This window comes from Sebastes umbrosus, chromosome 16, assembly GCF_015220745.1.
Source record: "Sebastes umbrosus isolate fSebUmb1 chromosome 16, fSebUmb1.pri, whole genome shotgun sequence".
NCBI classification, from domain to species: domain Eukaryota; kingdom Metazoa; phylum Chordata; class Actinopteri; order Perciformes; family Sebastidae; genus Sebastes; species Sebastes umbrosus.
The window spans coordinates 21,842,756-21,869,597 of NC_051284.1; the positions used below are offsets into that span (position 1 = coordinate 21,842,756).

Consider the following 26,842-nt stretch of genomic DNA (forward strand, 5'->3'; position numbering starts at 1 on the left):
TTGAGAGGCTGGAATTTGGGAATATTTGCCATTTTGATTGAAAAATTACTCAAAATCAAAATAGTTAATTATTTGATGTCCAAAAAAATACAGTAAAATGTTCGTTGCAAGTTCCCAGAGCCAAAGCTGACATCTAAAAGTTGCTTGTTTTGTCAAAGCACCTGCCAAAACCGAAAGGTATTCAACTAATCGCCGAATCACTTATCAAAAATGCAGGGGATTAATTTCTGTCAATAGACTTATCGTTTCCGGATTAACACGTACTAATACTCACATGTTCTGTGTGTACACAGAGAGAAGCATTCTTACATATCTTGAGTTCTTTATCGTACAGCACCCAAGCTACTATCAAAAGTAAATACACACTTATCGCGTTCAATCAAGACCTTTTTCAGCGTGCTAAAAATCCTTTTGGAGCTGTCGTCTGTTGAAGAGTAATAACCGCTTATCATGTTGTCTATATAAGCTCATGCTGTATTCAAATCTAAACGGATTGTAGATCCAACATTACAGCGCCTTCTCATCTCATCTGTCCCCCTCCGTGTGCACCATGAGGGAGGCGTCAGACTGACACAAAGTATACCTATTCCAGTAATTATCATAAACACATAATTATGATTAATTGCACCTGCCAAGCGACAGTAAAACACCAGTATAGCCCTCGGTGCACAGGTACGCAGAGGACTGTGTGTGTGTGTCTTAGGATGAAGAAGAGGAGGTTGTGTGTGTGTGTAATGATTCTCTTTTTACGATTTTTCTGCCGCTATATGGAGCTGAATGTTGAGGGAATAAACACACACACACACACACACACACACACACACACGAGCACCACAGGCTGCAGAGGGAGGCATCTCTTCATCATTCTCAGCTTGTAGCTTCAGTTAGGCGAGACCAACCTGATCGCCGCTGCCTCAATACAACCTGCTGGTGGATATCATCACACCCAAAGCTTCTGCGTGTGAAAAGAAATGTGTCGACAGCGTGTGTGTATTTTGTTTGTTTGTGTGTGTGTGTCCATGCCCTTGCCAAGTCAATTACACAGACCCCCCCACCACCACCTCGGACACATTTACTATGCAGGACACTTCCTGTCGTAGCCTAGCAACAGTCTTTGCTGGCCAGAGTACAGTGGGCACGACACTTACAGAAACGTACATGGTCACACACACATACAAAGAGAGGGAGAAGACAGGGAAGAATAAGACACTATTATCCTGATGTTGTTATTTAGAAGATTGGGTGAGGAAAGGAGGGAGGAAGAGAGGAAGAGAGAGGAAGAAGGAGTGATTGTGAAATGAGGGAGGAGATGAGCAGGAGAGTAGTTCAGTGAGAATTTCACAGTGCATCTGTCCTCAGTGTGTGCATCTCGCTGTGTGGCCAAGCTGCAAGGTCAGAGGAAACCATCCACATTTTGCCCCAAAATGGCCGAGTGAACAAGCTTTGTGATTTAAAAATAGACCCTTATTTGATTTGAAGCCTTGATCCTTTACATGAAGCAGGATTTAAACACCTACACCGGAGCTTCTGCATGTTGTAGCCCATTAACTACAAATCTCATTACTGGGGATAATGCCCATCATATTAAGATTGATTTCCGACTTTCTAGAGAGCCATTGCTTTTTATTCATTTCACTAAAATTAAAAAGCAGCTTGCAGAAACTTAATTAAGACATTCATTATGGGAGACTGTTCAAGTTTTATGTTCAACTTTTTAGTTTTTTTTGTCGGCGTGGTGATGCAGTTGCAAGTAGGACCATTTTAGAAAACTCTACACACTTCCTACACTTTTATGATATATATTTCACTCAACAAATTCCATATATTTAAAGGGACAGTGTGTAAGATTAGGTGGCATCAAGTGGTGTGGTTGCAGATTGCAACCAACTGAATACCCTTCCAGTCACTCCTCCCTTTCCGAGACTGCATGTGAACCGTGGTAACGCCGTTCGCCTCGCTCAGAGGCCATCCTTACCATAATAACACTACTTTAGGAGCAACGGAAGTCAGACTGCGGCTGGCGGTACCACGGTTTTACATTCTGCAGCTCACGTTACCGTAGTTTCACAAGCGTGTCAGAGAACTATGTGGCCTTCAGGTAACGCAAAAACCCGAAAGGCCCTCTCTAGAGACAGTGTCTGGTGTATCCGTTCTGGGCAACTGTAGAAACATGATATGAAGGTCTCATTCTAAGCTAATGAAAACACAACAATTCTTAGTTTCAGGTGATTATACACTAATGAAAACATAGTTATGAATATTATATTCCATTTCTGCTAATAGATCTAAATTGATCATGAGAGGAGATTGTAAATGATCAATGGACTTATGACGATCTAATTTAAATACTCACTCACACACTGATGGCACTTCGGGAGCAATTTGGGGCTCAGTATCTTGCTCAAAAGCACTTCGACATGTGACCGGAGACGCCGGGGATCGAACCTCCAACCTTCCCATTGTTGGGCGACCTGCTCTACCTCTACCACTGAACCACAGCTGCCCCCTATCTGGGTGCGTCAATCTTGGTGGCTCACCACCACTGCCACTTAAAATATGGTCTCCAATAACGTAAAGGAAAGCATGTTATTTGATTTAGAATAGATATTTTGCCAGATAGTGGCAAGTAAAGTAAGTAAAACATCTAATTCGTCTGCATTTTTTATCAATTTTCAAAGCAATAATGTGCATCCATGATGCTACCACCTGCATCAGTCTTCATATGTACCTTGTGTGCAAAAGATACAGGAAGACAAAAGCAAATACACTGCACGCTAAAGCGTAATGCACACACATACACCCACACACCCACTCACCAAACTAAGAACAGATTGCCAGATTGTGTTGCCAACTCTTTGTAAAAAAAAAAAAAAAGGAAATGGGTCACACCATAATCCTAATCTGTGTGTCATGGTAATCCATGCACACACAGAAACATACACAAACACCAGGGAAGAATTGACTGAATGGCATCTAAGGATGCTCTCCTGGCATAGGGCCTGTCGGCATGGTAACAGTATCATAGGGGAAAAGTGGGCGATGGGGATGTGCCCCTGGGCTTTCAATCTATACATTTTTCTCTATGTCTCTCTGTCTCTCTCTGACAGGCAGGTCCTCGAGGGAGATTGCCCACTGTGCTGTCACACACCCACCCAACTGTAGCCCAGTTGTGTTTTAGGGTTGAAGGATTTCAGACAAGCGGTGTTTCAGTCTGTACCCGCGTATCAACACCCACTGGTTCCAGTCTGTAAGCTTAAAATCCCAGCATGCCCAGCAGGTGCCGGAGCTGCGATGCAGAATTAAAGCTACTTTCAGCTAACAAACGATACAAACACAGTTCTGCTCTGAGGAGCCAAAAGAAATAAGGGGGCAATACTACCAGACACACCTCATTGCAGTTCAAACACCTGCAATCATTCCGCATTCACACACACAAACACACACACACACATACACAATTATGTGTGCACGCTGTTGTGGAATCAGTGAAGCAGTAAATAAAAGTGACAAAGGCCTCCATTCCAATCTACTACTGCACTGCCCAGGAAATATAGAAGCACCCCGAGGCTGCTCTCACACTCACACATGAGAAAGCAAGAGAGGGAAAGAGACGGGGAAGAGATTTGAAAAGGAGGGAAGATATAACGAGCCAGTGAGGATGAGGGAAACGTATACAAGCAGAGAGTTTGTGGGAGTAGGAGGTAATAAAGAAAGAGAGGTGGAGGTGATGGAAGAAAGAAAAGAGAAAGATGAGAGGAAGAGAGATGAGAGCAATGATCTGTAGAATAGTCCAGAGGGCTTTTATTGACGAGTAAGGCGGGGGGGGGGTTGCAGGAAGGAGATGCTGAATTGTGCGACAGAGAGCGAGTGTTGATTCCACTCTGAATGAACCGGTGTTATCGGCTAAAGCCTTCTGGAACAATCTGAAATATAGCCGTTCATTAACCTGCTCGCTCACAGTAAAACAAGCTAATTAACAAAGCCGGTGGACACACAAATGTACGACTAATCTGGGGTCAGGGAAAGGATTTGGCGCGGCGCTACATAATCACGACAAAACGGTTTAAATAAGTCTGCAAACAGGCAAATACACACAAACCACGCGCGGGGGTTTGATCACAAGCAACAAAAGCACATCTGTCATCTCCCTGTGGTGGTGTGACGGTGCTTGAAACAAATAGACAGGGTGCAACACACAAAGCTGGGTAAATCCAGCGTCATGTGACACGAAATCTGATTTAGTTTCATGTCATGTATGTAAAGAGGATGCATGTGTTTGTGCGTGTGCATATGTCTGAGGTCAGGAAACAGGAGAAGCTTGTCCTCATCATTATACATGCTTTGATGTGATGGAAATAAATCAACCCTAACAGGATAACCACTCGCCGGATGGACGTGTGTGTGTGTGCAAAGCTTATTTATAGTAGAGGCTGACCCAGATTAACTGAAACACAAACTCACACATAAACAGAACGTTTTCAGCTTCATGCTGCTGGGATCCGTCTAACAGCTTCTCCACCAACTAACACATTACCTGATTGATTCACTAGCTCATCTACACAGGTTAAGTCGCTAATGCACTTACTGGCTAATTCACTCTGTTCGCCACTCACCCACTTATCTCTCATTTCAAAATCAAACTGCCAAAATGTCTTCAGAGTCGCGACAGAAAGAAAGAAAGAAAGACCCTGATGTTACAGCTTCTGCACTACAAACAAGATGCACAACTGGGAAAAAGACAGAGCAATAGAGTGTGCACGAGCGAGGGGAACACTACAGAGGAGGAGGAGGGTTGCGGCGAAGAGGCAAAGCAGCAGGTTCAGCACATCGGCATCACGCTCCGGCGGCTCTGGAGGTCAAGCGAACAGTCGGGCTGATTTACTGTACGGCACTGGAGGTGAGAGAGGATGAAAAAAAGCTGAGCGAGAGTGAGAAGATGATGAATGGAAAACATGAATAAAAGAAGCCTCTCAGATGAAGGAGAGGAGCAGGGACGGAAAACAAAAATGAGAAGTTAAAGGCTGTGAAAAAACTAGGGCTGTCAAGCAATTAAAATAGTTAATTGTGATTAATTACCCATTTTTTATCTGTTCAAAATGTACCTTAAAGGGAGATTTATCAAGTATTTAATACTCTTATCAACATGGGAGTGGACAAATATGCTTGCTTTATGCAAAAATATGTATATATTTATAATAGGAAATCAATTAACAACACAAAACAATGACAAATATTGCCAGAAACCCTCACAGGTACTGCATTTAGCATAAAAAATATGCTCAAATCATAACATGGCAAACTGCAGCCCAACAGGCAACAACAGCTGTCAGTGTGTCAGTGTGCTGACTTGACTATGACTTGCCCCAAACTGCATGTGATTATCATAAGGTGGGCATGTCTGTAAAGGGGAGACTCGTGGGTACCCATAGAACCCATTTTCATTCACATATCTTGAAGTCAGTGGTCAAGGGACCCCTTTGAAAATGGCCAGTTTTTCCTCACCAAAATTCAGCGTAAGTTTGGAGCATTACTTAACCTCCTTCGCAACAAGCTATAATAACATTTACCAATACCATATACCAATGGATTCCTTAGATTTTCTAGTTTTGATGCCAATATCTTCACTCTAGCTTTAAAACTGAGCCCGCTACAACCTAAAAATCGTAAGGTGCGTTAATGCGTTAAAGAATTTAGTGGTGTTAAAACTAATTTGCGTTAACGCGTTATTATCGCGTTCACTTTGACAGCCCTAGAAAAAACACTTTGAATAAGAGAAAGGAGAGGACAGAGGGAATGGAGAATAATAGAGTCAGAGCTGGTATAGGTTATTGACTGAACTATTGACAAGCAGTAATTCACACTGGGGGAAGAGAACCCGGGACTAAATAGCTCTTTACAGTGCACACTATCAATTAATGAGCGGACTGGAAAACATACAGCAGAGAGAGTGAGTGAGAAAGAAAGAAGAGACGACGAGAGAACGAGAGAACGCTATTGACATCAGGCACGGCTAATTGACCCCGGTCGGCGTGGCAGGAGTGCATTGTGGGTAAGTGGGGCGTGTGGCCTTGGGGAAGACAGACAGAGAGAGAGAGGATGTAGGCTAATGAACACACACTGCCAGGTGTGAGTGTCGCTGTATGTGGGTGGAACGAGCACATCTGCTGTTCCCACGGTAACAAGCAACATCCACCTCGGTCACGGTTCACAGTTCATTCATGAGGACTCGGGAGATTGAAGTGTGTGTGTAGACGAACGCCAAAAATACAGCAATAGAGAGAGGCAATGACACGGTGTCAGGCTGTAAATGACCGCAACAATGTCCCGACACCGGGGACACGCACTGACCCACACAATATACACTATATATACTGTATATACACACACACATACTTCACATATAAACACAACCCAAGCCCTATAAAGTCTGCACACACTCCCAGCTGAGACTTCCTGGCAGCGTCCCCATTAGCACTAATGCTACCATATAGTACCACATTCCTTATTCATTTACATCATCACGCTAACTGCAATTTACAGACACAGTGAGCATAACTAGCCTCTACGATTGCTAGGAGAGGCTGGGGATGAGTAATGTACTCCCTGTGTGCAGTAAAGTACCGCAGAGGTGTTGTTGCCAACGGTGAGACTCAAATGACTGCATTTTTGGGGAATGTTTATGTACATACTGTAAAAAAGTAATAGTCAAGCAGAAGTGAACTGCTGTGAGCTATGGTGCGGTTTGCAAATAAGTATGATCATAATTCAGATTCATGGCCCCATTAATAAGGATATCTTAGTTGAATTTAATACGCTTTTTTAAGGAGATTACTCTAAGTTTCATAATAATAATAATAATACATTTATTTATATAGCACTTTTTAAAACAGATGTTAATTCAGAAGACAATAAAAGCAAAGTAAAGTGGTAAAACAAGGTGATAAAAACAAATATATATTCATAAATGTGTATAAATATATACACGCATACACACCTGGACCTTATAAAAACGTCTTCCTACAAAAAAATGTGTATTTAAATGTTTTTTAAAAGTGGACACAGATGTTTATGATCATATATCTACAGGAAGTGCATTCCAGAGTTTGGGAACCCAGACAGCAAAAGTCTGATTTATGTCTCTGATCATTTCTTAAAAGCAAAGTAAATGTGAAAACTTGACAAAATTATTGTTGCAACTAAATTACTCGTGAGCCTGTTAACTAAACCAAAGTTCAGTTTTACTTTACTACCTGTATTACTTTATTAAACTGTTTGACAGAGGGGTTGATTCAACTGTATGATCATTTTGGAGGCTTTGTGGTAGTGGTGCTGTTGAACTGTATTGCGTTTTACTGACAGGTGTTTCTATTATTTTGTCCACTCCATTTATATTAATGACTAAAGCCGGCCTTTAGTAGTCATGTTTTTATGATTTTTCATGCTGAATGACTTATGACTTAAACATAATGCTAACCACTGACGTGTCAAGTTACCATTTTAGTATGATCAATGCATACTTTCAAAAGAGACAGTCTCTCTGTATACGCCGGCTTGTTTGATCCTCTTTCCTGCTGAGAAACACGAGCTGGAGGAGTTAGCAACATCAAACAAAGAGGAAACATGACGTCATCTTCCATCCTTTTCCTCGGAGTCTCTTATGCCAGGCTTTCGCACTTCATGCTGCTTCTCTTAGGTGTGTGGAACTGTGTTTGTGTGTGTGTGCAGGCACGTGAAGCGGGCATACAGAGAAAACAATCTCCCACAGTCCTTTGCAGCGTGACTCCAAGCAGATAAGGAAGATAAAAAAAAACAACTTTGAAGTTTTATTCGGTTCTTAAGAAGGGCAGAGGAGGAGGAGGAGGAGGAGGAGGAGGAGGAGGAAGAAAAGAGGTTGGCCGGAGTGCAAAACAGGCAGGGACAATGAAGGTAAAAGCGATAAAGAAACAGAGGGAGAAAAAGAGAGAGAGATGTGATTGGTAAACAAGATGAAACATGCCTTTAAGCCGTTTGTTTTCATTCTAAGACCCCGGATTTCCACGGTAACAAGATTATCATGACATCAGCAAACGTGTGAGGTCACAACTGCACATGCCTCCGTTTTGTGTTCTCATCTGTTCATCAATTCTGAAGAAACCAACGATACGACTTTCTCAGGAGCTACACACACACACACACACATATCGCCCTACATGAAAAACACACAGCGACATGAGAGCATGTCACCACATACATGCTCCTTCAAACCCTCGCTCGCACACATTGGTTTACATACAGATACACCACTGCAGTAAATGGAAGGCACACAGCTGCTCTTTGTACAGAGCGGCTGTCACAGCGGGTGAGCATATAAAAGCCCATACGGCCCGGGTCCCCAACCGTCGCTTTGTGTTTGCCTATGTGTGTGTGTGTCTCCGAGTGACTGGTGAATATTTAAAGAGTGTGTGTGTGTGTGTGTGTGTGTGTGGAGCATTTTGCCCGAGGAGGAGCAGCAGAGTGGATGTGTTCTGTCATCAGAAAGAAAAAGATTGGTCGCCTCCTTTTTGTCTCTCCTCCTCTTCTGCTCCTTCGCTGCATGGCGACAGCAGAGTCACGGCGAAAAAAAAGTGTGTGAACGTGAAACACACACGCGCGCACACACACACATTCACAAACCCACACAAACACAGGAAATGTTTTGTCGCCGCGAAAGCCGAGGAGACAGTCGATGGGCTGAATGTGTCATCGATGCTGTGTTTGTGTTGTTATGACCGAGATATGATTAGTCGCCCTCTCGACTTGTCCTTGCATCCATTCCCGTGGAAACAGCGAGGAGCTGCGATCAATCAATTAGCCAATCAATAAGTCTGTCAGTCAATAAGTCGTCCTGTCAGTCAGTCAGTCAGGGAGTGTTTTGGCCAATGGCTGGCTAGGGAAGATCCCCGTTCCCGCCTCTGCTGTCCGTAGCACTGTTAGTGTGCGAGGCTTCAGAAGCACTTCCTCAATTCGGAGAACTGCAATTCCCATAAGCCCCATCAAATATTCACAAGCATCAGAGAGAAAGAGAGAAGGGGGAGACGGTACAGAAACAGAGGCATGATAAAATAAAAAATAAAAAAATGAGTATGGGAAGGAGAGTGGAGAGAGAGATGATGTGACAACAGTTGGAAAGAGAAAGGGAGCTAGGGGAGGAAACAGAGAGAGGACGACGGAGAGGGAGAGAAGTGGAGAGAGAATGCGTTTAATTATTCAGCATTACCCGTGTTCTCTATTTATGGCCCTTTTAGAGCAGCCAGCAGAAGCTATATATACACACATACTGTAGGCACAGGCCGCTCCCTTAAGTACAGCTCGCCTTGGAAGTTTCCGCCCCAAAAAAACAGGGGGAATGAGAAGAAAACTTACATATTGATAAGAGGGATGAAGAAGAAGAAGAAGAAGAAGTGACGGGGGTGATATAGGACAGAGGAGGGAAAACAAGGAAACAGAACTGCCGTGGAGATGTAAGATGAGAAAGGGAGACAGAGGGAGCTAAAATTATCATTTCGCCGTGGCTACTCGTCTATCACTGTTCGTCTTGGCCAAACTATTTCTGCTGACGGGGGAACTGCAACAAAAACAACAAACCTGAAACAACTTTTTGAGACGTTTTTTTTAATTGAGATGAGATGTTGGGTGAGAGAGAGAAAAAGAGAGAGATGGAGAGAGGGAGGAAAGAGTACCGTGGAGCAGATCTGTATCATTTAACTAGATGGGGTAATGGAATTGTTGATAAACCTGTTATCTCTCACTCCCAGACCCACAGAACTGCAGCAATGTGGCACATTACTGCCCCCCTAACACCAACATAAAACACAGCGCTGGCCATTACTATCGCACACACACAAAGGGATGCATGCATGGGTACATAAACCTACATATCTCTAGCTTCATTACACATAGTGTACACTGAGTAAAAACCACTGCAGCACAATGCAGCGGGCTGGTTTCAGAGGCATGTTTTTGCTGCAGGATAAATACCAAAGTGTCTGACTTTAGAAAAGGTTAAACTAAAAAAAAGTTCCATTACTGGTTCCTTGTTTTGTGATGTTTCATGTCATATTTCCGTTGAACTAAATTCCAAATCTAACAAGACGTCAGCTGCTCAGGAAATTAACTGTTTTTAGCTTTTGCTTGATGATTTTAATGAGACTTATTAAAGTTTTAATAGGCCTTGATTTACCGATCCACAGAAATTAATAATTCAGTTTCAGTGAAATGAAAATCAGTAATGTTGCAGTTAGGATGTTATTGTCTAATAACATTGATATGTAGTATTAAAGGGATAGTTGGGTGTTTTTAAGTGGGGTTGTATGAGGTACTTATCTATAGTCAGTGTATCACTACATTCAGTAGATGGCGGTCGCCACGCCCCCAGCAAAATGTATTTTAGCCACCTAAAAGAAAGGCCCAACTACAAAAAATCAATATCCATTAAAGTATATTTAGAATATTTTCACCGCTTTATCTTGATGTCAGACAGCTCTTTACGACGGGGAACTGAACTGAAAGTGAAACTCTATGCTCTCTCCAAAGCCACCAGACCTCATTGACAAAAACAGTATAGAGAAGTTTCACTTTCAGTTCAGTTCTCCACATAGACTGTATATAAGAAGTGGACGTAGTCACCGTGACGGCACCCATTGGTTTGTGGACTGCCGTTTTTGAAGTTTCGAGTTTGGCATTTTGGCCATCGCCATCTTGGTTCTTTGCAACCAGAAGTGACACGAGAGGGTGGAGCTAAGTACAACCGAACGTTGAACAAGAAATTTTTAGGCGCCCAAAAAGGTCAAAATCACCTTTCATGAAATGAAAACACACTGTGAAAGGGTTGAAGTTCTAAGACAAAAACACGGACAACTCCCAGACCGTACAACGCCGTGGTAGCAACCTGTCAATCACAAGGTAGCCACGCCCCAAAGTATACCCTGCTTTATGGTCTATTTGACTCTAAATGGGACCATCATTTACTAAACGAACATCATGCTGTATTGAAGAACACTTGAAACTAGTGATTGAGACTATAAACTCATGTTTACAATGTTTACTGAGGTAATAAATCAAGTGAGAAGTATAGGCTCATTTTCTCATAGACTTCTATACACTCAGACTTCTTTTTGCAACCAGAGGAGTCGCCCCCTGCTGGATATTAGAAAGACATTGGTACATTGGCTTCACTTTTCAGATCCGGAGGTTGCCCACTGGTTCACCATCGGAAAAATATTCTAAATATAGCGTACACTTGGAAACGGAAATTGATTTTTTGCTGCTGCCCCTGTCCACAGCAGTACATTGCTTTGCTCCTGTGCTGGTACTCCTATATGTTGACCATCATCTACTGTAGGTAATACACTGACTATGGATAAGTATCTCATACAACCCTACAGCAAAACACCCAAACTATCCCTCCAATCTGCATACATTTCTGCAAACAATGAGCAAGAAACAAAATAAAAGATTGCTTGGGTAGAGGAGTTGTGAAGAGATTCTCAATTTTCGAAAACTGCCGCAGCGAACATTGGTGTGAAAGAAAATATCAAGGTCCAACTTGTTAACTTGCAGTCTATGATCACAGATACATCAGAGCTAAACTGGCCCCCAGCCACTGAGCAAATTGAATTTAATTTGGAATCAAAACGCGGAGTAAAATCCTGTTTACAGCCTGCCAGACTCTGATCTTCACATCTGAGCAAAAAATCCACCTGTGTTCCCTCCACAGCACACAGACCGACATTCATCGATCCAGATGGGGATACTGCAGTCCAAAGCTATATACGATATATGCTATTCCTATGTGTTATTTTTCTGATATAACAAGTGTCTAAAAATGGTTCAGCGAGAGCCAGAGCAATTCCAGTTCACTAATACCCAGCAGGCTGAAGGTCAATTTATCATCTCGGTGACTCAGAGATTCACCTGCTCACAAGAAGCTGATCCTCTTCAGGCGGCTTGCCTCGACCGCATGAGGAATTTAAAATAGATGGCATTTTTACTCAAGTGACTCGGCTCCTTATCTGTATGGATGAATCCAATCTTTCCCAGTTTACATCTGTGCCTCTACAGCATTGAAGGGGCAATATTTGAAACAAAGCACTGCATGTTTTCTGCCTTTCGTAGTATTACGTTGTATTGAAGATTTATATTTCTATGACTGGAAACAGATGTTTCTTTTCTCAAATAAATGTTTGGTCTCTAACATGTCAGTAAAGAAACAAAGTAAAAAAATTGTTTTGAAAAGCTGAAGGTGATCTACTGTATATTGCCAAGAGGTGTAAGTCAATTGTTTGATCCATTGAAACATCAGCGCCCGGCAGTAGACTAGACTGAAAGCGACTACCGGATGCCGGTGAAACGTCCGCCTACAAAGTGCTGTACAAAAGTAAAACAAAATGATTTCTATTCTATTGTCATACTCTACAGATATTACCTGTGTTGAACAATAAATATGATAAATATAACAAGTGTTTTCAGTCCAAAATGGCGGTGGCGGAGTTTCGTCTCATAGCTTGTATACTCTTTGATCCAACCATCTACGGGAGAAAAATGGAGGGAGGTCTTCAGGAATGTTTTAAGCTGTGCAAGTTTTATTTGTTCTTTCATGTCAGTTAGTATGTTTCATGCTGTCCAGAGATGAAAACAAGCATTCACAGGTTAAGGGAATTACCGAGAAGACGCCAACAGAGGAAACAGCTGATCAGTCATGTGAGTTAAATGTTCGCTACGTCAGAATTTATTCGGCTATTATTAATCTATTTAGCGTCAACTCTTTTTCGACAAAGGCAAAAACCAACTCAAGCGAGCGTAAAAACTCGCGACTGAGGAAGTTTTATCGAATTTTGCCATTTCCATACTCACATATGCAAATGCACATAAAAATATGTGAATGGAACCTTTGAAGTGAAAGTGTGAAGGGGAATGTGTGCAATAGATCTTTAAGGAGCTTTGTAGGCCAACAGTTTATAATATGTAGCACCTAAAGGAAACTGAAAGGATAGTCAAGCACAAACAGGCAATGTAGAAAATGTAATCGACTTAAGGTTTAAAAAGCTCATTAACAATCTATTGTACACAAATAAAAATTAAAACTGAAATGTCATTTTTGTATGTGTCAACCACCAGCAGCAGTAACAGAATCAACTCCACTATAGACTCCAGTGAGTATTATAAACCGTGCGACACCCAGTCACAAACCCGTGTGGATCAGCTGTATGGGCCACAGACCCAACAGGCCGGTGCTGTTGCCATAGGCGCTCTGTGGCTCGGTAATGTATAGGAACAGACTGGCGGAATGTCAGCCGGTAAATGAGCCGTGACTTTCACCAAGACAGCAGAGTCAGCAGCAGCAATACACGGATGCACATAACTCTCCTGTTCTCCATTCCTTTTGTGTTTTTTTCCTCCCTTCTGTCCGTCAGATAATTTCCAGAAGCGTGGAGAAATATGTCTGACCTCTGTCTGACCTTTCATCTGGTCCAATCAGCTGTAAGATCAGCTCCTCTCCATCACTACCTGACCTTGACTCTCTGCTCCATTAGACACACTCACACACACACAGAAGGCATGATGAACTCACAGGGGCCTTCACATGTCCATGTCTTCACGTATTTGAACAAACACATGTTTATTCCAGCGAGAGGTGACTAAACAAAGAGTCACATGCCGGCGCGACATCCTGCGGTTCGGCAGGATAAAGCGTCGGGATCAGGAAAAGGAAGCGAGGAGCAGAGAACGGCGGGCCATCATAGAGGGAAGAGGAAGTTCGGTTGACATGGACCGAGAGATAATGTTTAAACGACAGCGGGAAAACAGCTGAGTCCAGCTGACAGCAAAAACCTCAAACCACAGCGCTGTCACAACATCAGACCAACTGAGCACTTCCTGTGTCCCAGAGAAACCCCCCTGAATACCTAATCTAGAAGGGACAAATTATAAACCCCTTGCACAGGCATGGAAAGTAATGCAAATACAAGCAGGGAAGGAGAGAGAAAGTGAAGAGAAATTCTCCTAAAAGCACTTCAATGTGTCCCAGTTTCTGCTTCTCCTCTCTCCGCATTGAAGTCTCTTTTACATTCGCTCCATTTCTCTCAAGCTTGCGCGCCGTCTTTATCTCCTGTCTTCTCTGTTTCCGTCAGTCACAGTGCACATTTCTATTCTTTATTCCATACAGGCTACTTGGAGAGAATGGAGAACAAAAGCTGATAACAATGGGGAGCGTGCGGTGCTATCATAAAAGACAGACTAATATGGGTATCAGGGTCTGTTTATGTGTGTATCTTACCTTGTACACCTGCCCGTAGGTGCCGTTTCCCACCAGCTCAACCAGCTCAAAGATGCCAGCGGGATCCTAGAATGACAAAGGAAACATAGTGGGATCATTAGGGATGAACAGGACTAATGGAAGCGTTAATACCTCAATGCAACAAGGTACAGCGTATATGTTGAATCAGATTTAGACAGTAAGCCTATATCAGTGTGAACAGATTCCTAAAAAAACGTGAGAAATCCACAATGATAAATACAGTAAAGAGGCAGTTCACTGAGGAGTGATGGCTAAAATCTGTCATTACGGAAACATGCTTGCAGAATACAGTCCTGATTGGCAAGAAATATTAATCAACTTTAACCGGTTTTGACACTATTATGCAGTGTCCTCCTGGCATAAAACGCCTGCAGGTAGAAAAGCCTGTTGAATTGTTTGGTAAGGTAGGGTTAGGTAAGGTTAGTCACTCTCAAAGAGCCTGAGGCAGAAAACAGACAGATAGATAACCACAGCATTAATAAAGAATGGATTGATAAGTATGCATTTATCTTGCCAATGTTCAAACCTGAATGCCTCATTTGCAATAAAACAATGCTGCAAAAGAATTCAATCTTAGGCGTCACTATTACATAAGGCATGCAACTTTAGATACCACACAACCCGCATCACATTTATAAAAGATGTGAATTCATTTCAGCTTCACCTATCCTACTGTAGGGTGCTGTTTAGCGTACAACTAGCAAAACAAGCACAGCTTTGTGAGTGAGTTAGGCCTGACTCCTGCATCGGGTTGTGTAGGTCAGTGGTTCCCAAACTCTTTCATGTCAAGCACCCCTAAACTGACACAAATTAGACCCACGGACCCCCATTTGATAAGATTTTGTCTCCCATCTGGTAGGATTTTGGCTTTTAGATGTTTTATTACCGAAAGTGTATGAAACCCATGACCAAAATAGTCATACATTCTGTCATTGTTACTTATGGATGGAATTATTGTGACAATAAACGATTCCCCTTTTTAATGGGGACCTCCTAGAAGTCCCTTAAGGACCCCTGGGGGTCCCCGGACTCCACTTTGAAAAGCACTGGTGTTGGCTTCTCTCTAACAATAAGCTGGCAGATTGATTTATAACATCTTTAGTACCCTCGGAGTAGAACACACATATTTGGGGTTGGTAAATCATTCCTGTTTTTGGGGTTGCGAGATATCCTAAATACCAAAACACATTTTTTTTTTTCCTCCTCACATTTTCTGAATTCATTAATAGTCTGAGGGCCGACGGTCACTGTGCTACACTATGATACTGAACATTGTAAACATATACTGCTACATATCAGCATGTTAGCATTGTCATTGTGAGCCTAGTACAGGCACAGAGCCACTAGCATGGCTGTAGACTCTTAGCCCAATAATCCATATTACAACATGTTGCTGTAATATTACATTGTTAAAGATGGATAACTGCATCTTTAACAATGGTGTGAGTTGGACCTCTAACCCATGCAGTGCTGATGTCTTACTCTACCAGCTGAGCTCTCTGAGTGTTGACACATTGGGTCTGAAATGCAGTGCTGGATTGTTTTAGGCTTGTGTCCAGACTAGCTAATAACTTAAGCCCACAGTCGCTAGGTTGCCAACACGGAACCCGACGCATCTCTGACAAGGAGCAACTTGAACAGAGCATAAAACCTATTGACCCCCGAACACACACACACACACACACACCTCCCCCTTCCTCTCTGCGATGTGTTGCTACGGCATTCCAACAATAGCTGGTATTCACCCTCTCCTTCCTTCTCTCTCTCTCTCTCTCTTTTCACACTCTCTCTGCTCCACCAGCTTCTGTTCTCCAACCAGCCGAAGTCCATCTATGTCTCTCTCACTCTTTTATCTACACATGCTTTCTTTCTCTCCTTCATTCCTGACCGTGTCCAGGACGAGTCCCTCTTTTCAACGCTCATTCCAGCAGAAACACAGAGGCCCTTTTTACCAGCTTCTATAACTGTATGTCTCTTTTCTCCCTGTGCATCCTGTTCGTTATTAAAAAGGAGGAGGTGTAAATCATGAGTTTCATCGCGATACGATATTATATTGATTCTTTGGACAACAATACGACATTTGCTGATATCGCAAAGTCTGCCACAATACGATTTTGATCCCAAAATCAACATGCCCACTTTATGATAATCACATGCAGTTTGCGGCAAGTCATAGTCAAGTCAGCACACTGACACACTGACAGCTGTTGATACCAGTTGGGCTTCAGTTTGCCATGTTATGATTTGAGCATATTTTTAATGCTAAATGCAGTACCTGTGAGGGTTTATGGACAATATTTGTCATCGTTTTGTGTTGTTAATTGATTTCCAATAATAAATATGTACATACATTTGCATAAAGCAAGCATATCTGTCCACTCCCATGTTGATACGAGTATTAAATACAATAAATATGGCAAATCTCTCTTTAAGGTACATTTTGAACAGATAAAAAAATGTTAGTAATTTGCGATCAATCGTGATTAATCATGGACAATCACGCGCTTAATCGCGATCAAATATTTTAATCGATTGACAGCCCTAGTATCGATGTTTTCACTTTGCATCGATATATTGGATCGTTGACCATTGAAACGATAAAAAACGATCCAGACCGATGTATCGTTACACCCCTATTAAAAAGTTTTGTATTCATTTTGGGTTTTAACCGTCCTCACTTTGTACCTCTTCTTGTCTGTGGAGACGTCAGAGCTAACGTTGGGCCCTCATGTACTGAAGAATTACATAATCAAAATGTCTATTATCAGCAATCCTACACTGTAATGATCTAATAACCAGTGTGAGGATTTGTAGTGTTAAGGCTCTATCTCTGTGGATTCCCTTGAGCTTACAGCCAATTCTACTGGGCCGGTTAAAAATAGACCAATATCCAAGGTCAGTTCTGTCATTCCCCCCCCCCCTTTTTTTCTTTTTTGAAAATGTCTCTTCAATATCATCTAGGGACAAGCCAAAGCAGATGTATAAAAACGAGATCTCCTATTGGGGGCAAAGCTGGAGGCTTACTTCGTTGCCGATTCACAGAAATAAACTGCGGTATTGTGTAGATCCGCGCCGGGACTCATGCAAAGCTCGAGAACAGACGATATTACACGATACCCACTTTTCACAGACAATTCCCCTCTCAATAAAGCGTCTCTTTATTTCCGTTCTGAAAAGCCACACATGTACCGACTCCATTTCCATCCCCGTCTCTCTAACCTCGTCACATTCTCTCTCCTGCGTCTTTCATTCACGGTCTCTCCTCTATTTTTTTTTTTTTTTTATCAGACACTTTGTTGCTTTCTCACTTTCAGCAATTCTCTTTCATGCCATGCGTGTGAATTTGCAGCTGAACTTTCGGCTAACTTTGCTGGCAAAAACACGCAGATCAGTGTGCTGTCACAGTACACAGAGAAGGAAATGACTTTACAAGTGCATTTTGGGGCGCTACTGTATAATATTGTGAACACGCTCAAATCGTCTGAATGCGTATGGTGTTTGTAAAGGCTTCTTTCACTCTTTCCTCTGTTCTTCCTCTCCCTCTCTTTGTCTCCCTCGCTCTTTCTCTATATGTTTGTTTCTGCGGGTCTCAGCAGACCTGTCAACCTGTCAGCTCTTTCTGAAGACAGGCCCTTTTCTTGCTCTCTCCATCCTTTTCCTGTCGTTTTTTGTTTTTTTTCACCCTTATTCCTCTGTTGTGTGCAGCAGCAGACACTCACACGCACTTTCCCCTCACATACAAACACACACATTCTCTCACACTCCGTCTCAAGTACATCCTCCCGCTGTCTCGCTCTCTCGCGCTCTCATAACCACACACACACACTGTGCCAAAAGCGCACTCCCACACAAGGGCTAGTGTTCAAATGTTCTAACGAGTGTGAGTGGGCTCAAAATGAAGAGTGTGCGTCTAGCTAAACGCGTGTGCGAAAAAAAGAGAGTCAGAGAGAGAGAGAGACTGCAAAACCTCTTTCAGCGGTGCAGACAGCAGCATTCTGCAAGCTCTGCAACTGTTTGCCTTTGCTATCGGGCCTTCAAGCTTATGCAGGTAGATTTTTTTCCTCGCCTCGCTTCCTTTTTCTCTCTCCAAGTGTGTGTGTTTGTGTGTGTGTGTTTGGCAGCTGTGTGAATTAACTCTCAGAGCTGCATACAAAGTTCTGACAGCAACTCCCAAGACGCATCTGAGGATGCACTCTCTTTCTCTTTCTGTTTTTATACAACAGAAACATTCACACACACAGAATGCTGTAAATGCATATAAGCCCCACAAGCACACAAGAAGACGCATGATGTATAGGCATGCACGTGGTGGAGCCCACGACCTCCATGCACAACATACAGAACGAGTGCTGTGGCTAGAGAAACGGAGCGCTTTTGCTGCTCCAGTTCATACGTGTCCTGAGGCTAAAAAGTATATACAGCACGATATCATTCATATTTTATGGGCCACTTGAGAGAGAATGAGCTCTCGGCGTGCGCCAGGCTTTGTCAGTGCGTCGGCATGTGTGCGTATGCGTGTGCACGTCTGTGTGTCAGATGTTTAGAGCTCCCTATGACTGAGCGCTTTTGACCCCTTCCCCTTTTCTTATTTGGTGTTCTTTCCTTTTTTGACCGTTTGCCAGCGTCACATGACTGTCACATGACCTCACTGGTGGTGGCTGATGAATCACGGTGTGTGTGTGTGTGTGTGTGTGTGTGTGTGTGTGTGTGTGTGTGTGTGTGTGTGTCTAAAGCCCCTTTCACACATGCACCGCAACCCTGAACTTATCTAGACGTTACCCGGAGGAGCTGTAAGTGAGATCGCAAATGTCTGAATCATTCGGACGGGACATTACACAGACTTTACCCCTCCACAGCTCCCCTAGTGCAAAGTCCGGGTAATGTCCGATTGAGCCCGTGTGTGAAAAGAGACGGTCATTGTCCGGAGAATTCACAGCGAGCGAGTGGGCGTGTTGATGACGATTCTATCATGCGGCTGGCGCAAAAAACGAAAGAAAACAAACATTTGAGGGTGAAGAAGAGGGGTCATTTACACAAAGAGGCCAATGAAAATGTGGAGAGACGACAAGATACGGGAACTTACGTCAGTGAGGTAAGGGCCGACGTTGAAATCGTCAGACAAATTCAAGGAACATAGAGTTACAACAATTAATCAATTAGTTGTCAACTTTTAAATTAACGATTAATCGGTTTGAGTAATTTTTTAAGAAAAAAAAGTCAGAATTCTCAGATTCCAGCTTCTTAAATGTGAATATTTTCTGGTTTCTTTACTCCTCTATGACAGTAAACTGAAAATCTTTGAGTTGTGGACAAAACAAGACATTTCACAATTTTCTGACATTTTATAGACCAAACAACTCATAGATTAATCGGGAAAATAAAATAAATAATTGTTAGTTGCAGCCGTAAAGAAATGGCAAGGGACTCGGTTGTTATGAACCAGCTACATAACCGCGCCATGCCCTGCCCCTGCATGCTCTACCCAGGCGCCAACCCCTCGCCCAAACCAAACAAAGTATTTCAAGAAGGTAAGAATGCGTTGACAATGAACAATCTCCTGTTGTGTGCTACATGTGTGATTGGGCAACTCAAAAATCAGGTCCAGATATTGTTCATACAAAAGAACAGCTCCATGAAAAAGACCCGCTCCCTGTATAATATAAATGTCTCATTCTAAGGTAACGAAAACACAACGATTCTTATTTTCAGGTGATTATACACTAAAGAAAACATACTTTTAAATATTATATTCCATTTCTGCCAATAGATCCCCCTAAATATATATTACACAGTGGTCCTTTAAAGAAGTATTTCACTGTGAAGCTGCTGAATAACAGTAACACATTATAAAGAGCTTCTAAAAGTGCTGAGAGAAGTAAGTCTTAGGTTCACACAGACACACATCAGTTCTCCAAAATGTCAAGTTTTGAGAAGAGGTTAACTTAAACCCTGATGACGTGGCGGTTTCTCTTTGTAATCATCCTTATCGACCAGACATCTGAGAATTTTCCAAACCCACAAAGCAGCGTGACTTCCTTCTATTTCTGTGAGAACAAGTTTAAAGAAAAGTTTGATTTGCGAGGCCTTCACGCAACAACAGCGAGGACATGTTTGTCCTTAAGAAAGGACACGGTCTGCCTGACCTCAATCACCACTTATCTACAAGTCAGAAGAAGTTATCTTGCTACTAGCATTAAGTGCAAAGCATGACATTTATTGGTCATAGACGGCTAATCTCCATTTTAATTCCTTACACACACCTCATACAACCCACTATAAGAAGAGAGCTTTTCTACTGACATCCCTGTACATCTGCAGATAAAAAAAATCTGTTGTGGTGCCAATTTCCTCTGCCATTTCTTCATGACAAGGAGAGGGTTGTTTGCCAAAGTAGGATGAAGTAGGATTAACTTTGGGCACGAGGACACCGAGATGGATGCGCCACTGGATCCACTCTTTTCTTTGAATGAACAGGGGATATTGGTCCATTAGAAATAATGGCTTTTAGAGTGCACGGCTGCAGTTCTTGTGAAAGCCACTTTACCACAACATGTGTGAGGACTTTTACTGACTGCGTCCATTCTTTCATTCCTCAACCTGTATCCTTAATCCTCTCTTCTGCATTCCTAACCTTTACTCTTACCCAACCCATGAGTTAATCCTCAGTCAACATTAAAACTAGAACAAACGCCCTCATTAAAATCAGGTGCAAAACACATGAGAAAATGATGCGAGACACCACAACGCATTTCCTCGTTCCGCGCTGGACCACAACTGCTGAGATGTTATGAAATGTGACTCATCTGCTGATCATCACATACAACAATAGTTCTCAGGGTTTCCTGCGAATAGCTCTGTCTAATCCTGCTGCTATGTTGTGGGTCAATTTGACCTATTTAAGATTTAGAGTTAGAGAAAAGCCGTTCATGAATTCAAATGACGTTTCCTCATTATAGCACATGATCGTGTGTGTGTGTGACAAAGACTCCTGAGTTGAAACATACTGTATATACGTGCTTTAATAAAAGACTTTCAATGTACATCAGAGTGCCTCGAATGTCTTTGAATTGACGATTAAGGAAATTACTTTGTGAACGAGGAAGCCGAGTGGTAAATGTTAATTATTAATCTGCCATCACTTGCCAAATTCTGAAGAGCACTTGAGATTATCCCTCCACCTTTCAGCCCTCTTCGTCTTTGTTTTGTCGTCTCTGGCTGACACTCAACTTTTCCAGATAACTCTTCAAAATCAAGTGACAGAAGGACAAAGACTTAAAAAGCTGTGTAAACAAACTCGCAAATACAACATCTAGTTTTGTCAGCCAAGTCTTATCAGCCATGTCAAATTTAACTGTGTAAAGAATACAAATGCTGCTCTATGTTAACAGAGAAAATCACAGGCGGTAACCTGCGGATCAAAGGAGGTTTTATTAGCAGGAAACATCTATTTGCCACAGAGACCTTGGCATGAGATGTGGAGGTGTGGAGATGATAAGGTTTCTCTTAACAGCTTAAGGCCAAACATTTCTATCAGCAGCCGTCACACAAATACACCCGTTGTATCTGTAAATCAACACGTGACATGTGGGTTAAGAGGAAATAAAACGTAAGTAAATATCTGAACATGCTTTATGAGTTAAAAACACCGATAGTGCAATAGGTGAATATTAACTTCCATAAAAACAGAAATAAAATCAGTGCAGATGTGAGAAACTCCAATTTCAAAACAAACTGCACTTATTATAGACAAAATATCATTGTCCTTTGTGTTCGTGTAAAGTCATGAAAAGAACAATTTAGACCTACTAACACTTATACCACCAACTACATATCTCCTTGTTTACAGTAGGGCTACAGCTTCTTATCAGTTCATCTGTTGAGTCTGTTCTCTGTTGCGTTCCTGCAGCTAAAAAGTTAGACTAAGTACTGAATTTTTCCTCACAGAGGAGTGAAGTTTTGACTATGTCAACCTGACCTCAGTTAAACAATTCTATTTATACAGTTGCTTTAGCACACTTACATGCCAGTTACATGGGGTTTGCAACAGAGTGCAGTGTTATAAAGTTAAGATAATTAAAACGGCACTGATCAATAGTTGATGTGAAAGGGGAAACACTTAGCATTTTAGCATCTTTCAGCTTATTGTTTTGGTATAATAGTCTGACCGCAACTTTGCTGTTTTGATTCATTATCATTGCACTCTCGTCTATGGAGGACCACAAGTGTCACAGAGATAGTAATAAAGCATTTCATTAATTAATAGCTAATTGTACAAAATAAATTCCAACTATGCATATATTTACAAATTCCTTTACTAATATATAAATAAATAGACTAAATTACAAAGTAATTTAGTAATTTATTATTTGATATTTTAATGGGCAATAAAAATATGAATGATTAATATATATATATACTGTATATATTGTATATAATATATATAAAATGTGAATCCATTAATTAATAGTTCAAATTAAAAAGGGAATTAGAAAAACAATATAAAATAGTCAATAAGTACATAATTTAAAAATATATCAATGAATTCATAAAAAATAATGGAATTAAAAATACATATTTTAATCAGGCATTTAAAAGGGCAATTTCCTTTCCCATTTGCATTTCCATTTCTCTGCTGCTTTTTGTTTTCCTATTAGCTATTCGATTCGCTTAGTACTTATTGACTGTTGTATGTTGTTTTGGTAAATCCCTTTTTAATTTATACTATTTATTGATGGGTTAATATTTAATTTGTAAACTATTTTTATAATTCATCTTTTCATTGTCCATTAAAATATCTAAATTTAAAAATTACTATTTCTGTGACACTTGAAGTCCTTCATACTCATCAACCTAGTTTCCAGCAGGTAGACGTTTTCAGCAATAACATCTGACAACCTGACTGTACGCTACCTGCCAGGCACCAAACAACAAACATAGAACATAGTGGATCATTAACAGTGAAAAAAAACCCTCAGATGTAAGTGGCCAGCAAAACAGAGCTAAGAGATAGTGAATATAAATTCCTCAGGTGGCTAAAAACAAGACTCCAAATGAATGCTAATGCTGCTCTGTGTCTGGTGGAGTCAGTAATGCAGTAAAATGTCTATATGAGACTCAAAAATGGGGGAAAATGTATTTAGAAAGCAAATAATAATTCTTTCAAAACTCCCCCTGGCTGGTCCCTCTCCAGATCATGCAGGTCCACTGTAGTGCGTATATAAAGCATATGTTTCCGTGCACTTGGCAGCAGCCAGGTGAGTGCAGTTAGTGTCTATAGAAAGTGAATTACAGAGAAGTGAGATGGATTGAATTAGAGACCCTAAGAGGATGATAGGAGTCATGCCGGGGCCGGGTCTGTCTCTTATAAAACCACTTACACTTAACAACATGGCTCACCACTGCTTGCTTTTACAAGGAGATGCTGTAATTCCCAGGACGTCTCACCCAGACATGTACAGTACATTAACGGGAGTCAACTCTTAATCACAGATTTACAGCCCCGACAAAGACGACGATGCGCGCCGCAGAGTTTGTCCGACTGTGATGCTAATGAACCCATCCGCCTCCCTCGCCTTCCATCCGTCTCTGCCAAGTTGTCATCTCACACCTTTTGCTGTCATCCCTCTGTCCTTCCCTCCCCTCCTCCCCTCATCATTCATCTCTTTTTCTTCATCTCAATTTTTCATCATCGTTTCAAGCCATCTTTCTTGCCTTTCCTGCCCTGGCAGCACCACGCGAGTCACACACACACGCGACGGAGGGATTCAGCTCCTACTATGGACTTGTTTATGCACATGATTCCTTCAAGCACTTCAGATCAAGTGTACAGTATGTGTAATACTATGTGTGTATGAGAGGAGAGGAAAGGGAAGACGGAGAGAGTTAGGGAGAGTGTGGATCGTGTTTTAATTACTGCTGCCAATCGATTCACAAATGAATCACACATTTTTTATCCGTTCAAAATGTACCTTAAAGGGAGATTTATCAAGTATTTAATACTCTCATCAACATGGAAGTGGAAAAATATGCTTGCTTTATGCAAATACTTGAAATCAATTAACAAAACAAAACAACTACTAGTACTGCATTTAGCATAAAAGAAATATGCTCAAATCATAACATGGCAAACTTAAGCCAACAGGCAACAACAGCTGTCAGTGTGTCAGCGTGCTGACTATAGGACTTGCCCCAAAACTGCATGTGATTATCATAAAGTGGGCATGTCTGTAAAGGGGAGACTCGTGGGTACCCATAGAACCCATTTTCATTCTCATATCTTGAGGTCAGAGGTCACGGGACCTTTCTTCGCCGAAAATTAGCGCATGTTTGGAGGGGTTATTTACTCTCCTTCGTGACGAGCTAGTATGACATGGATGGTACCAATAGATTCTCGCATGTCTTTAAAGCATGTTGAAACATAATGCATTATTATTCAAAGTTATGATCTAGAAGATCACAGCTTTGTTAATTGTTTCAATGTTTTGATATCGTCTTCGCTCGTGGGGTTTTTGTGCTGCACTTCCACAAAATCATTAGGAAATCAGACAGTCTGAAGTCTTTTTCTTTGAATTTCAAATCGACTCTATCTGCTCAGAAGCTGTGCTTACACTAACTACAAACCACTGGTGTTTTTGCTGGAAACATGAACGACATCACTTCATATGCATGAGTGAATATTCCCGGCAAAACCTGTCCTCAACCTGAATGTTTAAGAGGGCAAATCTTCTGAATTTGGCATACACTGAATCACTAATTTCCTAAATCAGCTGGTGATAGCAGGCATCAAAAAGACATTTACATAAAAAATGTCATTGATTACTGATTTAATTTTGCAGATTTTTTGTGCATACAGAGCCAAGTTACATCTTTGTGCTTGTGCAGCAGAGAATTAAAGACTTGATGTGGCTCCATCAGTGACTTGAGAGGGAGGAGGAGGGAAATAGGTCAACTAGAAGCAGGCTGGCAGAGTGGAAAGGAGGGTGGGAGGGAGAGGGGCATTTCTCAGCGACAGACTGCCATACAGTATATAGACTATTCATGAATAAGCTCTGTGTAAGCCTTGGGCACTGCTGTGGCCCCGTTACTATGGCGGCCGTGGTGAGGGGCCGAGGAATGTGGCCTTACTGGGCAACGGGGATGGAGGAGGGAGGGAGGGAGGGAGGAGATCTGGAGAGGGGTCTTTGCTTCGGACTACTTTAGTCACTGGTCACATCGCCACCTTTTAGCCCGAGCACAGCCTCTGTCGCTTTCTTCTTCTTCTTCTTCTTCGCTCTGTCTCTCATTGTGCCTCTAAAGTCTCTCTAAGCTCAATTCATCTTCCAAATCCCTCGCTGAATCCATCGTTCATCCCTCTCTGCGGTCTTTTTCCTCTCTGTCTTTCTCTGACCGTGTCACCGTTCCTTCATCCTCGCCGGCTCTCTCTTTCATCTCAGATCTCACACCTGAGTCCCTGCACAGCACATTTATGCATCGCCAGTGTGTGTGTGTGTGTGTGCATGCGCTAGTGTGAGCGTCTATACTTCCTGCTGGTTCACCATCTGTTGCTCTCGTCAGCTGACTGGATGAACTCGTGCTTCTGACGCCTCTGATCTACACTGTCTGCATAAAAACCACAGCGTTCGACCTGTTTTGGTCGTCATTGTGAGTCACACACACACACACAAATAACGCCGGGAACATTTCTACGTCTGACTCTGACTTTGGCCTTTCCCACTAGAGCGAAGCATGCAGCATCCGTACAGGTGCCGGGGGTTGATGTGCGACACCAGTTAAATGTCGCAGCGAGCCGACGAGGCACACCAGAAAAGAGAGCGAGAGAGAAATACAAAGAGAAAAAGTGCAGAGACAGCGAAACATAAAAAGCCACTTCTCTCTACTTCCCACTCAATTCTGCCTGCCTCTTTGTATCAGTGTTTGTGTGTGTGTGTGTGTGTGTATGTGTGTTTGTGTGTGTGTGAGATGGTCAGTGTGCCCAAGAGGAGCTGAGCAAGACACACACACACACACACACACATAATCCCCCATTACCACCACCAATGCCAGTATTATAATCACCCCCCCTCTCCACCTCGTCAGAGCCAGCTGACCTACTTCCTGTCTAGCCAGTCCAGTGGTTAACTGTACACTCATCTGAGATTGTGTATGTGTGTGTGTGTGTGTGTGTGTGTTGGGAGGGGGAGGGGAGTTGGGGGGGTTTCATGATAAGTCAAAATACACGATGGAAAGATGGAAAAATGTGAAGGACGGGAACAGAAGTGGAACAGTGCAGATGGAGAGATAGAGAGAGACGGAGGTAGAGAAAGAGTGTGCGCTGTAACTAGATGCCGTCCAGACATGTTGAGGAATTAATCTTTGGTTCCATCGAAACTTCCACCGTACTAACATTGAAATTAAGACGATTCCCTAGAATTTGGGAAACGTATTTGAGGAGGAGAGAGAACAAAAACACTTCTGTGGAATAGATATAGTTCCACTGTATGCACTGCCAAATCCATCAACATCAAGTTGTCCTGTTCTGTCCTGTTTTTG

The 26,842-nt window shown here is 42.2% G+C and overlaps 1 protein-coding gene across 15 annotated transcripts in view; it reads right to left on the reverse strand.

Annotated features, from left to right (window-relative positions):
- tnika (TRAF2 and NCK interacting kinase a) overlaps nt 1-26,842 on the reverse strand; it is a 76,272-nt gene that overhangs the window by 46,240 nt on the left and 3,190 nt on the right. For all 15 annotated transcript variants that reach the window (XM_037747188.1, XM_037747187.1, XM_037747193.1 and 12 more), the window contains exon 2: nt 14,294-14,359. In XM_037747188.1, the coding sequence (XP_037603116.1) occupies nt 14,294-14,359 (66 nt within the window). The remainder of the gene's footprint in view (nt 1-14,293; nt 14,360-26,842) is intronic.